The following is a 15978-nucleotide window of genomic DNA, read 5'->3' as shown; positions in this document are numbered from 1 at the left end:
GGCAGTTGCATCTTTTGAAGGACATGAAGCAATCTTAATGAAAAGAGTTTTCAAGTTGTGGAGAAAAAAAAAAAAAGACATTAAGGGGAGATTTTATTGTCAGGGAGAAGGGAAACCAACCTAAAGCATTTCTAAAGCATGTGATGTCATAGATACAGCTTTTAAGTACATGTCAAATACCACAAAAAAATATGTGGGTAGGTATTGGCTACTCAATAGTTAATTCCTGTGTACATCAGGTCTCCTGTGATGACCAAAGTAAAAGACCTTTTTATACTTCTATGCTTTTCCTCAGACTTTCAATTTATTTATTTTTTTCTCCTCCAGAGATAGTGGCATTCTCTCTGTTAGTTGTCCCTGCTTTCCAAATCTAGGTGTAGTAACTACTTCAAGTGCATGACTCTAACTGCAACTTCTGGAAAAAGTGAATGGCTGCTAGACATCATTTAATGTAAGACAGTGAGTGAAACTTGCTGTGGAGCTTGAACATCAGCTTCCCATTTATACCTACCCCTTTAGCAACTTACATCCTTACAGCGACTACAGGAAATAGGGACTATAAAATGATGATTGAGCCATTCTGAGTCCCCACCAGCAAATATGATGAATACTGTCACATTCTCTTAAGCTTAATTTCATCTGATGGAGCTTGCCATCACAAAGTTGGTTTGTTCTCACTGAGCAGAGTTCACATTGGCATGTTCCCAAACTTAAATTGTTATTGTTAGCATCTGATCCTAGTTCAAGGATTCATTTGATTCTTTTATTTAGTTCAAAGTATTTGAAACCATCATAAGGAAAAAAAAAACCACAACATTTTAAAGGGAATTGTACTGGAGAGAGAAAGGTTTTGCTATCTTCTCCCTGGAGTTAAGCAGCCATGCACTGTAACCAGTAGTTGCTGTTATGTGTACAAAAGCCTATGGTTCTAGAATAGTTTCACCTTCTGTTTCAACAACAAAAATAGGTCAGAAGTCAGGTCGAGCACTACTTCTTCATTTCAGACTTGATGGTGGATTTGAATGGTTTAAACATTACAAGCTATGCTTCAGAGCCCAAATAGGTATGCTTAAAGATGAGTACAGACAGAAGTTTGTGGTGAATACTGTTAGCATGCTGTATTGCATTATGACCAAAACAACCCATTCCCAAATGCCCAAAGAAAAGTAAATGATTGTGCATTGCATGATGATACCATTAGGTGTGCAACTTTGGTTCATGCAAAGTCTCATTTTTATGGACACGCTGCTGATAGTCCATAGATTCCTGAAGATTCTGCATATGTGAGCTTCTCAGCCATGTTCTTTCCATAATACCAAATGGATACTGTGGTCTGGCATACTGGTGGCAAAAACCAAGCCCGTATCATTGTGGCCGTTGAGTCCATTTAACCAAGACATTTCTCCAGCCAAAAAGCTTGAACCTCTCTTGGACTTTCTGTACTCTGGGAGAGGCCAGCGGCTTATCAGTTTTTCTGTCCTCAAGTCCATTATATACAGGTATCTGTTATCAAACAGCAGAGCAAATATCTCTCCAAAGCCCAGCAAGGACACGTTTGAGAAGTCAGGAGGTTTGATAACCCTAGAAGACAAAGACAACATTGTTGTAAACTCTGTTACAACAGAGTAATAAACCTGCATTACTTAAACCAAATCCTTCTGCCTATAGAAAATTAGTGTCCAAACTCATCACTCTGAAAGGATTTAGAAAGAACTGGATGCAAATTTCTCAAGCAACTGAACACAGCTGCAGTCAGGCCTGGAGTTTCAGTTCCGGCTTTGTGCAGTGGGGACAGAGTTGTCTGAACGTAAGTAAAGGTTAAGGTTTGACAAGGATTCTGTGCAGCACAAGGAAACAACAAAAGTCTTGTTTCCAGATACTGAAGAGCAAATGTAGTTGTGTTTTACAGTAAATTTCAGTACCTTTTTTAAGAGGTAAGAATCTCGTATAATCTTCTGACCATTTTTCTAGGAACTAGAAATAAAGCCCAGCAATGTTTTCTTGTGCTAAGAAGGTAAGAGAAATCACTCAAGAGTGGTCCTTAACAGAATGCTCTTTTACTGGTGCTTAGTGTAAGTTAAGCATTTTGATCCTAGGGAGAAATAAGTGTTTGTTAGTTCCCCTACACCTTGAGAATATTTTTGCCTTAATAAATAAAACTTGGAACAGAAACTGAAGGCAGTAAGTTTTCCACAACTGACTGAGCGTTTGACTGACCACAGCATTACATAAAGCACAGAACTGAGGCACAAAACTGGTGGAGAAAAATCTGTTCTCAGCAATAAAAAAATCTATTTTATAAAACTGATTGTATAAAAAATTATTAAAAATGTATTTTAAGAATTTTTTTTTTTTTAAATCTTACATGAAAGAATTCTCTTCTGAAAGATGGAAGGGTAGCCTAAGAGGTTAAATTACTCAGTTACCCTTGCTGATAAGAAGCACTTCTGGAGTAAATCTTCCCTGTGGTAGATACTCTCTGCAAATGTTTATGCATTTCAATTAGGATTCTGCTAGCAGGCATTTTTTTTTTCTAAATCACAATCTTTGCCACTGTTTCTGACAGGTACAGCCTTTTTCTTTACATGGAAATGGATGCCATGCTCACTGCAGTCTGAGAGGTTTCACTTTCAGTCCACAGTGTTGTGGAAAACGACAGATCAGGAGTGCTATAAGGAAAGAAGTCTTTACAATTTCTTGTCCCAAAGGACCCCCAGAAATGTCTGCCTGCTTCTCTGTAAAGCAGTCTCCATGGCCACATCAGCTTCTAGTTACCACAGGTTCACATCCACAGCTACAGCACTGCAGTCTGGTTTCAGTCTCTACTGAAACTCCTCAGCTCATGGAATGAATATACGAAAGAGGACTAACCTGTGGCCAGAAACCAAAACAGCAATCAAACGATTTGCATTAACAGATGATGAATTGAAATTGAACCTGGCAAGGTGTGTAAAGCAAGATGTTTACAGCACTTGTGCCAAGATTCTCTTGCCCTACATTTAATGTAAGTTATTAAAACTAATATGCTCTACTCATTACTCCAGGGGGACCTCAGAGTTGCCTTCCAGTACCTGAAGGGATCCTACAGGAAGACTGGAGAGGGTGTCTAGTGACAGGACAAAGGGGAATGATTTTAAGTTGAGGGAGAGGTTTAGACTGGATCTTAGGAAGCACTTCTTCGGTACAAGGGTGGTGAGACTCTGGAATAGACTGCCCAGGAGGCTGTGGGTGCCTCCTCCCTGGGGGTGTTCAAGGCCAGGTTGGATGAGGCCCTGAGCAGCTGAGTCTAGAGAGGCATCCCTGCCAATGGCAGGGAGGTTGGAGTAGATGATCTCTAAGGTCCCTTCCAACCTATGCCATTCTATGATTTGAAGAAGACTTAAGTCTTAAATTGAAAGATTTACCTGAGAATATCATAGCTGGCAAAGTCCCACTGGTACAGTCCTAGTGCTGAACTGCACACGATGTATTTTCCATCAAAGTGCAGCCTGGGCTGTAGGCAGATGCTGCGATCTTCAGACACAGACAGTGTTTTTAAGCACTTGCAGTTTATTTCCCTTCCAATAGGCCAAATCTACAATTAAAACACAGTTTAAGACCATAAAACATTCACGTTATAAACCATTACACAAACAGAGCAAGCCTCACAGTCTGTCTTTAAGCATCAGGTACAGGTATGCATGCTTTTTCAGAAGTATTTCTCTTCTTCAGCTAGGAACATCAGTTCTGTAGTGACTTATCTTACAGTACTGTTGCAGTATGTGTGGTTTCTAGCCTAAAAAAAAAAATCCCAGTGAAAACAGGTGTTTTAAAAATAGCAAAAAAATAATAAACCAATCATCCAATTGGACAGAAATGTAACAGTTAGGAAGTGATGAAGCACTTCAATAGGCATAAACTATTTACAGCACTCTCTAACCCAAAGGTTCCCAGCAGTAAGAGTACTTGCAGTTAAGTGCTTCACTGTCAGGTTGGCACATTAGGCATGCACTGAAACCACTTGTTTTTTGCATTACCATCCATGTGGAGCTATCAAATCTAAAGCTGAAGAAAATGATATATATGGTGCATACCTTGATTTCATACTTATCTGCACTTAGAAGAATATAATCCCCAGGACTATGCATAAGAGATTTGACCTTGCACTTCTGCAAAACTACCTGTAATTGAAGGATGAAATTATTTATGTGGATGCTATTAAATCACCAAACTTTCATTTGTATTTTTCACTTCAGTGACAACCTGCATACTGTAGTCCTACATGATGGCAACACAAATCACAGAATGGCTTAGGGTAGAAGGGACCTCAGAGATCATCTACTCCAACTTCCCTGCCATTGACAGGGACTAGACTCAGCTGCTCAAGGCTTCATCCAACCTGGTCTTGAACACCCCCAGAGAGGAGGCATCCACAACCTCCCTGGGCAACCTATTCCAGAGTCTCATCACCCTTGTACTGAAGAACTTCTTTCTAAGATCCAGTATAAACCTACTCCCCCTCATCTTAAAACCATTCTTCCTTGTCCTGTTGCTAGATACCCTTATGAGAAGTCCCTCCCCAGCCTTCCTTCCAGTAGGATCCCTTCAGGTATTGGAAGGCAGCTGTAAGGTCCTCCCAGTATTCTCTAGGCTGAACACCCCCAGCTCCCTCTGCCTATCCTCATAGCAGAGGTGGGAAACTACAGTTTACTCTTCTCTTATTCCTACTAGTGACAACTTAGTGTATTGATAAGCATATGTCTGTACTTCACCTCTAAAGTCACCCCAACATCTTCCAAGTTCTGAAATGCAAGAAAAAAATCTGTTTCTTGAGTTCAGAACACTTTTAATCCTCAGCTTTTGGTTCTGACGATCATTTAGGCTTTCTACATGATTTTTAAAAGTTGCTTTCTTTCAGAACCATTTTTTTCAGTCTTTGAATCAAATACTGATTCCTAGTATTTATGCCAGCTGCTTTAAATTAGAAATACCATCAGCGGTGTTTTTTTCTGCTGAAATGTTATTTTACATTATTTCCTGATGTTCCCCAGACTCTACACCTAGGTGCAGGTTTAGGATTAGAAAATGGAAATTTAGAAGACAAGCTGCAAATTTATTGAAAGTGTTTTGCAAAATTAATTAAACATTAATATTCCCACCTTGGTGACCCATTCTGTGTGTCCAGTAAGGGTGTTCAGGCACGTTCCTGTGGATAAGGCCCATACTTTCACAGTGAAGTCTGCAGAGCCACTGACCAGAATATCAAGTTCATCATTGTAATCCACACTAAAAACTACAAGCAGAAAAGGGATTAAATAAGGAATACCAGGCTCTGTGCAGGTGTTTTCCTGTAAACCAGACACTAACTAGTAGCCTCTAGAAGAATTTAGTAGCCTCTAAACTCATGTGCTACCACAGCTTTCCTGTTGTCCTTGAACTAAGTGAATTACTGCACTGGATTCTTAAGATAAGACTGCAAACACTGTTTTTTTGTTTTGTTTTGTTTTTCCAAATTAAGAGCATGTACATCAGTGACTCCTTTATGGCTGGATTATGGCAAAGCATAACTTAAGCCACTTCCTATTTTAAAAGGAAAAAAAATTAATAGAAAGTCAATTCCAGCAGGATTAGTACATTTGATAGAACTCATTAGTCACAGGAGAATAGATCTACAGCTGAGTTAAGGCTATTTTGCAGTAGAAGACAGAGAAGTTAATTATGAGGGAAATGCAAATACAGATCCCCGAATCCTCCTGTGGCCTTTGCTGTAAGTCCCTCTCCAGTCTGGGGATATAAAGAACTGCTGTTGCTATGCTACCTAGGATTTGCAATTTTTTGGTAGACTCAAAAGAAATGAATAACCACAGCCTTTAGCATTAGTTCCATGCAACTGCAAACACTACATGGCTAAGCTTTGGCATTCAAGGGCAGACAGAGCTAAATCTCTTCTGGCCACTTTTCCCTCCACTCTTTCCACACCCCCTGCCTCACAAGGTGGTTTGGTAGAGAGAGCCTAAAGAAAAAAGCTGTTGTGTAAAGAGCTAATTTAAATTCTAATGTGTCTAATGGTGAGTTATGTTAGTGGACTGGTGAAATCACAAATGGAAAAGTTCAACATACCTGCACCAGTATGTCCTCTAAAATGTTGTGTCTTTGCCCCAGAGCTCCATTCCCAACAGGCTACTGTGTTATCAAAAGATCCTGTCACAAGCTTTTGTTCATCAAACTTCACTGCAGCACAAGTGTGTGTCTGGATCCCATATATGCACTGACCTGTGCTTACATCCCAGAGTTTTGCAGACAAGTCATCTGATCCTGGAATATAAAAGAACAGGGTAATTGGAAGCAAAGAGTAAATGGTATTTCCAATCCTACACTTGTCTTCCCTGTTTGTCTTAAATAAAGTATTGTCATGGAATCAGAGATTGACCATGGTTGGATGAGACCTCTGAAGTTCAACTCTTCCAAACCCCTTACTCAATCAGGGCTACCTGGAGCTGGTTGCAGAGAACTGTGACCAGTGGCCTGGTCACAGTTTGTGGCCCCAAAACCTGCCAGCTTCCTTTTGCTCCCCAAAGTTTGACTCATGTTAAACTGTGTTAACACTATGAAAATAATCTGTCTAGTAGAGGAAAAGCAAATTGTCATTAACGATATAGATGGAGGGAGAGGAAGAGGGGGAGAAAACAAAGAATCAAAAGACTCCCAAGTTCTCTGTCCTTCCTACCTGTACACAGAAGTCCATCCTTGTAATAAAGTGCATATACTCTGGCACTGTGTCCAATTAAAGAGGATGTCTCAAAGGCTTCATGGTCCTTAAGTTGTTTCATCCTTAAAATAGCCTTTAGGTAAACCTTCTTCCAATGCAGAGGATCCTGAACAGAGTCATCTATTTGCCAACCCAAATTCTTACATGCAGTCTGCCACACCTCTGTACAGGCACTTATAACCTTATTCCACTGCTTAGAGACGAGGCAACACGTGAGTAAGGTCTGAGGATCAAGCCATTTTAACAGATAAAAACTAAGTTCCAATGGAAGAAGTTTGAGGAAGTCCCTCTTGAGGAGAATCTCTAGATTATTGGAGAGGTGCCTGAGCTGGACTGCTCCACTCAAGCTAATCAGGTGATCCAGAGTTTCATTTTTCTGCAAGTCCGTCAGAGAAAGAAATGTAATAGAAATGTTATCAAGCCATGCTTCAAAGTCCTTTTTCTCCATAAGGTTATGGAAAAATTTACCTGTGATACATCAAAATACTGTATTAGTTCCGTTCAGAAAACAAAGTAAGCATCACATCTTCATTACTGGTACATCAGTATCCCAAAGGGCATGTTAACACAGACCAACGTGACCAAACACATCTTAAATATCCATTGGGTTAGGACTAAGCACTTGCATGCACTTTGAACGAGCAGTTGTCCCACATCAGACTTAGAAGTGGACTGTATGGGGGTAGTGAATGTCAGCATTCGTTATGAATGTTAACATCTTGTCCTAGGTTAACACTTCCACCTTCTGAGTCCAACAAGGCCAGGGTTAGTTTTAAGTTTTAAACTCATTGTAGCAAATAAGCACTGTCTTACAGTTGACTCGTGGATTGTACTGACAAAGGGAAGAAATCAAAGCATATAAGCAGAGTGATAAGCTAGTTACTGGCAGCACTTACTCAAAACCTTTGTCTTGAACTATTTTAAACACAAAGCAGGCAACTGTTGGTTGTTTAAATAAGATACAGAGCGATTCCTGAAGATTTGTGATGTTAGCCATCTTTCTATTCAGCTCATATAAAGACTGTAGCTTGTCCTTTTCTAGTGTCAGTTTTGACATGTTTGCACTGCTTTGACCTAAATATTTTTATTTTTTTTTAATTCTTAGGTCTTCCCCCCCCCCTATTTTTTTTTTCAGTTTATTTCCAATGAAAATTATTAACTGGGAAATTGAAAGTTCCTGAACTATGTGACCTGTAGGTATTTATAGTATCCTGTGGCATCTCAAGTTCCTACAATAATCTTAGACTAGTGATTAACAAGGTAAACTGCAGGCAAACAGTTCAAAAACCGTCATTGTTTTCTCTAGAAGATCTACTTCAATTCATTAGACAACTGACTGAATTTAATTCATAGAAGCTACTAAACCCAAAGAACTGAGGAATCTGGGTGCGAGTCAATTAGGTGTTTATTTCTACACAGACATTTTACCTTCATGAAATAAGATCTCAGAGTACACCACTTAACATGGCACAATAGTACAGGAAAGTGCAGTCTTCACTATGGAAGGCTGCACATGGCATGCAATTGTTAATAAAAACACAAGAAGGTACTGGGTGTGAAATGCACAGAAACTGCTGCTCCCATCCGGAGCAAGTCCATACAGTAACTTTTACTGCTGAGAGCACTTACCAGCTTCCCTCAGCACCTATGCCAGAGAATGTATTTTCTGTTCTAAGACAGACATACATAGATTTCTAACAGGCTCCTTATGAACAAAACATAGGTAAGCTCTAAGGCGTTTGCTGTAGTCAATACAGGAAGCTAACACTGAAACCAAGGGCTGCTGTCAGGGCCCGGAACCCATGCTCGGAGCTACGCACACCGGGCTCTTTCCTAGGTGCTATGCAGCCAGTCCCATCCGCTGCCCCCGCCCGCTCCCATATACCTCCGCACGCAAACCGCACGGCGAGAACCGGAGACTTTCAACGCCGCTGCTGCCGACAGCTGCCGCCCGAGTCCCGTGGGCCGCGGCGCTCACCTCAGGTAGCGGCCAGGCGCGAAGAGTCCTTCGGTAGGCAGCCGCCACGGCCTCCCGGAGCCCGGCACGGGCTGGGGCTTCCCTGCGGCCATGGCTCCCACGGCAGGACTGGGCTCCCAGCACTTCCGCGGCCCACACCACAACCTGCGGCCACCCGCGGCAGGCGGCGGCCCTCGGACGGCACTCGGGCGCCTCAGCCACGCCTGGCGCGGGAGGGACAGAGCGAGCCCCGCGCCGCCGGCCCCTGAGCCGGGTGAAGCGGCCGGCTCCCGGAGGCAGGGAAAGCGCTTCCCGGGACCCGCTGCTCGCCGGAGTCAGGCAGCTTCCGGCGCACCCCCGCAACGTCATCACCCCCCCGCCGTCACGCGCCTCCCGTTTCCGGCCGGACCGGCACCTCGGGGTGCTGCGGCAGGCACTGCGGGTGGGAGGTGGGGGGGGTTCGCAGCGCTGCCCTCACAGCCCGGGCGGAGGCTTGTCAGCGGCTGCCCGCAGAGGAGTCGCGCTGAGGCGCTCCCCGCAGGCGAGCCATGGCTGCAGAGGAGTCTCGCCCCTTGCTGGGTTACCCCGCGTCGGACTCCTACCCGAGGTGGGTGATCGCGGCCGCCGCGACCCGCCGCCCTGGCGGGCTCAGGGACAGCGCTGAGTACCCTGGGGGGCTCAGCCGCGGCCGATAGCTGGGGGCGGCCGTGGCGATCTCTGGGCCGAGCCCTCTGCCAGCCCCACCACAGGGGCTGGAAGCGGGAGGTGGGGGCGGCGTGACCCTTGTCGGCCTCTTCTGCCTCAGAGTGCAGAACAAGAAGTTGTACCTGGCCACGTTCGCCGCTGTCTTGGGACCGCTTAGCTTTGGCTTCGTGCTGGGCTATAGCTCACCTGTTATTCCAGAGCTGAGGAAACTCAACGATCCTAAATTAAGATTGGACAGCAGTCAAGCCTCATGGTTTGGGGTAAGTCGCTGTATGGTGCATCACCACTGCGGGATTTTGTATGAAATCACAAGTCAAGAAGATGCTGCTGATATGATGAGGATTTGCTCCTTTTAAGAATGGGGATAAATGCAGGTCTGAAAAATGAAATACACCTTTTTTCCTAAACCTAGTGATTGATTCAGCTTTCTCCAGAGTAACAGTGCTGTAATGGTCTGATAACTTCTGTGAGTATATCTAATAAATGCTCCTCTTACTTGAACTTTTGCTGCTAAAATGTCTCCTAGCCATTCGTATGATTCTCAATTGAATCTGTTAAGGAACCAGGGAAAATAAACTATTTAATAAATTAGTGCAGTCCATCAATACAGGGAATGTTTGGGTTTTGAATACAGGCTGGACTTCAAGTTAGTTAAAATGAAAAATTCCTCAGGGCTTTGAAACAGTTTGAAAGGCCTGTATGTGGCAGCTGTTTGAGAAAGAGTTACTGCTGCTAGCGTTTTTTCTTCATTGAGAGAGCTTTGTGTGTAATATAAAAATTACTTGCTGCTCAGCTGTGGCAGATAGAACTTTTTGATTATATTGTGATTAAGAAGTCACAGAATCCCAGCATGGTGGGGGTTGGAAGGGACCTCTGGGGATCATCTAGTCCGACCTCCCTTCTAAAGTAGGGTCACTCAAAGGAGATTGCCCAGGATCACAATGTCCAGGTGGATTTGGAATCTCTCCAGAGAAGGAGACTCCACAACCTCTCCTGAGCAGCCTGCTCCAAGACTCTGCCACACTCACAGCAAAGAGGCTTTTCCTCATGGTAATATTTTGATTCTTAAAATGCCTGCAGACTCTTGCACATTTGTTTAGAAGCGGCTATTTCCCTTTCAATATTAGAAAAGTAATTGCTGTTATTTATTTTTATATATGTATAGTGATTTTTTATTTTATTTTTCTAAGTCAGTGGTAACACTAGGAGCTGCTGCTGGAGGAATACTGGGAGGCTATCTTGTGGATAAAGTTGGGAGGAAGCTGAGCCTAATGCTGTGCTCAGTACCCTATGTTTTTGGGTATCTGGTTATTATCTCTGCTCAGAATATTTGGATGCTCTATTTTGGACGAATGCTGTCAGGCTTAGCCAGTGGCATCACTTCACTCGTTGTTCCAGTAAGTAAGATGTTTTTCTGGGAGGGGTAGAACATGTGTGCTGGGGGTTTTGTGTACTGCCTTTTTGTTTATTTCTCTACAGCAATGTTGTGGGTGGCTTGGGTGAAGTAACTGAATAACTGTAGCCAAAGCTGTCTATGAGTTGAGGTTAGAATATATTTCTTTTTATATAATCATGTTTTGCTTAGTTTTAATCATGCAGATGGGGTGTGATGCTGTCCATAGAGTCTGTGTTCAGATCAGCTCTCCGTTTGGAACCTCATGGAGAATGAAATAATTTGCACTCTTTACATTTAATTAAAAATCTAAAGTGTTCGTTGCAAACAGTTCTGTGTGTGGCTTGAGCTCTGTGTTTATGCAAAGCCTGTCCCAAGCTCCAGAGTGCTTTATGATGATGTTTCTTTTTGAACATGGCCAACAAAAGCAGCTCTTAGTAATGCAAGTTTATTATGCAGTGTCAGTGTTCTTCTGGCTTAGGTCCTCCCCTTTTTCCAGGGTTTTCCTATTACCAGTACCCATCTCTGAGATGGTAACTTTCTACTCACTACATTTTACTGAGGCTTTTCCTGAGGAGGGCAGTCACTAGGAAATATCCTTGATCCCAAATTGGATAGAAGTAATTATTAGATGTTTTCTCCATGTGTTTTAGGTGTATATATCTGAAGTATCTCATCCTAAAGTCCGTGGTATGCTTGGCTCTTGTGTTCAGCTGATGGTGGTGACTGGCATACTGGGAGCTTACGTTGCAGGTATTGGGGTTGGGGCTTTAGGTTACAAAAGAATCAGTGCACTGGAGAACTGAAAGTAGATGTGAATTTGTACAGCTGATCCATGTTCACACTCCTCTGTTGTTTCCCTTTTGTTACCCAGGAATAGCACTGAGATGGCACTGGCTGGCAGTGTTGGGTTCTCTGCCACCCTGCATGATGCTGCTGTTGATGTCCTTCATGCCCGAGACACCCAGGTTCCTGCTGAGCCGCAACGAGCGCTCCAAGGCCGTGGCTGCTTTGTGCTTCCTGCGGGGACCACAGGCAGACCACGAGTGGGAATGTCAGCAGATCGAAGCTGGTGTTCAGGAAGAGGTGATGGGACTTTTTATATGGAGATAATATCTGATAACCTTACGGCATAATTAAAAGGCTTTTACCAAAGTTTAGGTAAGAGCCTTTTCTACAAGCGGTGGTCCAGACCTGCTCCCTCATACAAATAACAAAAAGGAGCAGGGGAGGTTCTTTTCATTTTCTTTCTCTACCTTTCAGCTGCTGCTGTTGCATTGGCTGCCATTAATGCACATGAGTAGCAGTCAGGCTCTTGATCTTAACTAGATGACAGCTATCTGTTTTTTTTTTGCTTTGGTTAGCAGTTTTGTAGGATTGCTCAGCATCTCTCGCACTAATTTCCTGTTTGTGTTGCAGGAATGTACTTGCTCTTCCTTCTCTGAAAGCATCACTTGGCCTCTTGTGAGATGAGTGAGATGTGTGCTTACATAGGCAGGTCTGATGACTGCAATTTAGTTTCTGCAAACCCTGAATTCATCCATGTTAACTTTTTTCTACAAAGTACTGTCAGTTTCTGTCTAGAACCTGGGAAAAGTGGAAAAATGCTTTTCTGGATTGCTCAGCTACTCCAAATATAAACATTTTTGCAGCTAAGGAACTCGGTTTTGCTGAAGGAGCATTGGGGAACTTCCTGAGTTTGAACAGATTGTGGGTTTAAAAGATGATTTTTTTTTTTTTTTTCACCAAATCATCACTTAATCTTTCTAACAGGAACTGAAACTCTCTGAATTTAAGAACCCCTCAATCTACAGGCCACTTCTTATTGGTGTGGCTTTGATGTTCTTCCAGCAAGTAACAGGCATAAATGCCATTATGTTTTATGCAGAAACTATCTTTGAGGATGCAAACTTCAAGGTAATTGGGGTGTACTTCTAACCTGACAAATCTGCTGTAGTTTCAGCTTGGTCAATGTTACAGGAAGTCTGAAAGATGTAACAAACTGACCTGATAATGCTCCTGCCTGTGTCATAAATAACAGACTTTTTGGGTTGGGATTCTAGATACCTTCTTGATTACTGTGGCATACCTGAATGTTCTGGTGGTCTGGGGAGAAGTATGTTGTGTTTTGCTGGTCTGAAGCTTTGATAACTGCCAGAAATTCACATTACAGTAATTTTCCTATGTAAATGTCTGTTACTAGACTTACACATCAGTGCTTCAGAGAAAGCAAAACTCTAGTAAAGTTGTGGCTTATGTTGAATTTTATTAAGAGACCAGGATGGTGTGTTAATTGCTGATGTCTTCTCTTTTTTTCCCCCTCCCCTACTGTCTCCCCCAGCTGTAGCACAGTCTGGCTTCTTTCAGATTCAAGAAACAAATGCTTGATAAGTGATCCTCTTATCAGCCTGCAAGAGCAAACTCTCCCTACCTCTTACTTTATTTCAGGACAGCAGACTGGCTTCTGTTGTTGTGGGGTCCATACAAGTGTGTTTCACTGCTGTGGCTGCATTTATCATAGATAAAACTGGACGAAAAGTGCTGCTTTACCTATCTGGTAACTCTTGTTCCTGAATTCTGTTCAGAAAGAGGAATTACTATATAGTACCACACTACTGTAGCATCATACTACTACATAGTAGTCTTAACTGATGGGGGAATTAAGTACTGCAATTTATGCAATTTTAAGTGGTTTGCTTTATGATTTGGTGACTCCTAAGAGATTTGTAGACTCCTAAGAGAAAACTATGATTTTACATATACAGTGTGGGTGAAACTCCTTGAAACTACCTTTGTGTCTTCTTACCAACCAGTTTTTATTGTGAAATAGCCATTCAATGAAGCAGTTCTTACTGCTGTGATCACTTTGCTGCTTAATAAGATTCAGTGTCATGATACATTCTCATACCCAAGCTGTCAACAAGTGACTTATTTCAAAGTAATTTCTCTGTGGCTGCTGCTACTTCCGTAGAGTCATAGAATCAATAAGGTTGGAAAAGACCTCTAAGATCAAGTCCAACCTTCATGGCACATTATGGTGTTTAGTTAGACAAGACTAGAGCTAACAATTTTAACTTTACAAGTAAGTGTGCTAAATAAAACTAATTGTTTGATAAGAGTTGTTGTGCTATACACTGAATAGTAGTGACTGCTGTCAAGACCAGTGTTTAGAATGCTTGTCTAGCATCTTCCACTCCTGTGAAGGCCAGTGGTTATTTCCTAGAACAGTACCTTTTGATAAACACTTCTGTGAGGGCCAGCATGTTGTGCATGTTTAAACCAACTATGTTCTGTCTCTCAGAAGTGGCACCCAAGTGGCAGCTAGTAACAGCTTGGTTGTTGCTTACTTTTCAGGGATAATCATGGCTCTCAGTACTGCATTGTTTGGGCTTTACTTTAAAGTGGTCCTTCCAAATCAAAACAACAACTCCTCAAATCCTGATGTGTGGTTCACTCTAAATTCAGCATCCCCAGGAACAGAAAACAGCATGTCCTGGCTTGCAGTGGTGAGCCTAGGGCTCTTTGTTGCTGGTAAGTGGAACAGGCTTTTAAGTGACCATCGTACAAAACTCAAATCTTTCTGATGCATGTGTTCCTTTTTGTCACACCATTGATGAATGGAAATGAGTTGTGTCTTTCAACCTTTTCAGTGCATAATTCAAAGCTGGGCTGAGCATTCACAGCCCTGCTGGCAATGCTACCAGCTTAGTTACACCAATTCCCTGGAAAATGAATTGCTACCTCCTTGTGCTACGAGAAGTAGTAATTGCTGAACTGAAACTGCTGGGAAAAAAAGGCTTTTGGTATCTTAGCCACACCAAACTCTGATGGTGCAAGGCAGCAACGGAAAACAGAGCTGAAAATTCTGTTTCTAAGCTGACCACTTCAGAGACTTTGTGGCAAGAAGTTCTACTTGTTAAGAATATTCTTATAATTAATTGGGTGTAATGCACTAGTGTTGTTCCATGCTGCCCTAAAATAACTTAAAACCTTCTGGCAGAGATACATCATTACTGGAATCATCCAAGAACTTAGAGTGAAAATTGTAGCCCCTTTACTTGACTAACTTGGGCATCATTCAGTCTTTCCCTTTAATATGTATTTAACTTGGATTTACTCTCTGCTGTTTCTGATTGCAGGCTTTGCCCTTGGCTGGGGCCCTATTCCATGGCTGGTGATATCAGAAATCTTCCCCCTTAAAGCTCGAGGCATTTCGAGTGCTGCCTGTGTGCTGACCAACTGGATCATGGCCTTCTTGGTTACCAAAGAGTTTCAGGATCTCCTAGTAAGTGTGGTCAGTTACAGGCTGAAATTTCCTGTTAGATGGAAGTTTATTAAAGATGCTCCTCAGAGCCTTGAGCCAGGGTCTTCTCTGGCACTACCGAGCTGGAGTTGTACAGCACTGAGCTGCACTAACCTGGGGGTTTTGTTGCTTCCCCTCTCTCAGGCTTTCTTAACATCGTATGGAACGTTCTGGCTCTTCTCTGCCTTCTGCTGCCTCAATGTAACTTTTACAGCCTTTTATGTTCCTGAAACAAAAGGACAGACCCTGGAACAAATTGAGACCTACTTCAGAAGATCTTAAAGCCTACAGCTTTTTATACTGGTGGGAAACCTTCATATCATGACTTACGGTGCTGTGGTTGAAACTGCCTGCATCACTTGGTGGAGGTCTGTTACAAACTTGCTACCAAATAATTTTAATGAATTTTGTAAAATCTGAACTCTGTTTTTTTAAAATATCTGTGGGGAATCTGCACACACTTCTGCATGCTCCCTGTGGTAAATCTCCCTTGTGCAAGTCTTGAGCATAATCTTTTTTGAATTGTGTTCTTTTTACCTGGTGCAGACTGACAATAATGGCAAAGTAAGAATGTTCAATGTATCTTTTTTTTTCAAGATGTAAATGAAGATCTAATTTTGTATATAATTAAATTTTCCTTGCTCCACTTTTCCCTTTAGCTTATGGCATGGTTACACTGAAGACATGAATGATGGAGCCTGGCTAATGTTCATTTTACCTAGGTGTTGTTGCTGCTATTTCTGGAATGCTTGACTCTGGAATAAGGCTTGGTTCCAACTGGAGATGAGTGAGTGGCTGTCATGGGTGTGAGTCATGCTGGCTAGGAATGCATTAAATCACAAGAAGGGGTACAGGTTGTAGGAGAATGTATT

General features: G+C 42.4%; 2 protein-coding genes across 3 annotated transcripts; one reads left to right on the top strand and one right to left on the bottom strand.

The window, feature by feature from the left end:
- Positions 1–1292: 1292 nt before the first annotated feature.
- FBXW2 (F-box and WD repeat domain containing 2) lies at positions 1293–7228 on the bottom strand. Of its 2 annotated transcripts, XM_054393536.1 has the most exons (6): positions 6707–7228; positions 6100–6294; positions 5139–5272; positions 4074–4160; positions 3405–3574; positions 1293–1581 (listed from the first exon to the last, which is right to left on the bottom strand). In XM_054393536.1, the coding sequence occupies exons 1-6, from the start codon at positions 7194–7196 to the stop codon at positions 1293–1295; spliced, it is 1365 nt and encodes a 454-aa protein (XP_054249511.1). In that variant the 5' UTR covers positions 7197–7228. The 2 variants fall into 2 exon arrangements, with proteins under 2 accessions (XP_054249511.1, XP_054249512.1); XM_054393537.1 differs by lacking the exon at positions 4074–4160.
- A 2025-nt stretch (positions 7229–9253) lies between these two features.
- Positions 9254–15661, top strand: SLC2A8 (solute carrier family 2 member 8). The gene is made up of 10 exons (XM_054393342.1): positions 9254–9312; positions 9511–9670; positions 10601–10807; positions 11457–11556; positions 11678–11889; positions 12577–12720; positions 13252–13360; positions 14158–14334; positions 14943–15088; positions 15251–15661. The coding sequence occupies exons 1-10, from the start codon at positions 9254–9256 to the stop codon at positions 15386–15388; spliced, it is 1452 nt and encodes a 483-aa protein (XP_054249317.1). The 3' UTR covers positions 15389–15661.
- Positions 15662–15978: the final 317 nt, after the last annotated feature.

The sequence above is a fragment of the Indicator indicator genome, chromosome 28 (genome assembly GCF_027791375.1).
Source record: "Indicator indicator isolate 239-I01 chromosome 28, UM_Iind_1.1, whole genome shotgun sequence".
Classification (NCBI taxonomy): Eukaryota; Metazoa; Chordata; class Aves; order Piciformes; family Indicatoridae; genus Indicator; species Indicator indicator.
Note: the sequence above shows the minus strand (reverse complement) of the source record. Positions and strands in the feature narration are given on the sequence as shown.

Coding starts and splice junctions, on each gene's coding strand:
- FBXW2 (XM_054393536.1), bottom strand. CDS start 7,196: ATGGAGAAAAAGGACTTTGAAGCATGGCTTGATAACATTTCTATTACA. Junction 4,161..5,138: donor ACACAGAATGGGTCACCAAG/GTGGGAATATTA, acceptor CTTCAATTACAG/GTAGTTTTGCAGAAGTGCAA. Junction 1,582..3,404: donor GCCAGCTATGATATTCTCAG/GTAAATCTTTCA, acceptor TTTGTCTTCTAG/GGTTATCAAACCTCCTGACT.
- SLC2A8 (XM_054393342.1), top strand. CDS start 9,254: ATGGCTGCAGAGGAGTCTCGCCCCTTGCTGGGTTACCCCGCGTCGGAC. Junction 13,361..14,157: donor AGTGCTGCTTTACCTATCTG/GTAACTCTTGTT, acceptor CTTACTTTTCAG/GGATAATCATGGCTCTCAGT. Junction 15,089..15,250: donor AAGAGTTTCAGGATCTCCTA/GTAAGTGTGGTC, acceptor CCCCTCTCTCAG/GCTTTCTTAACATCGTATGG.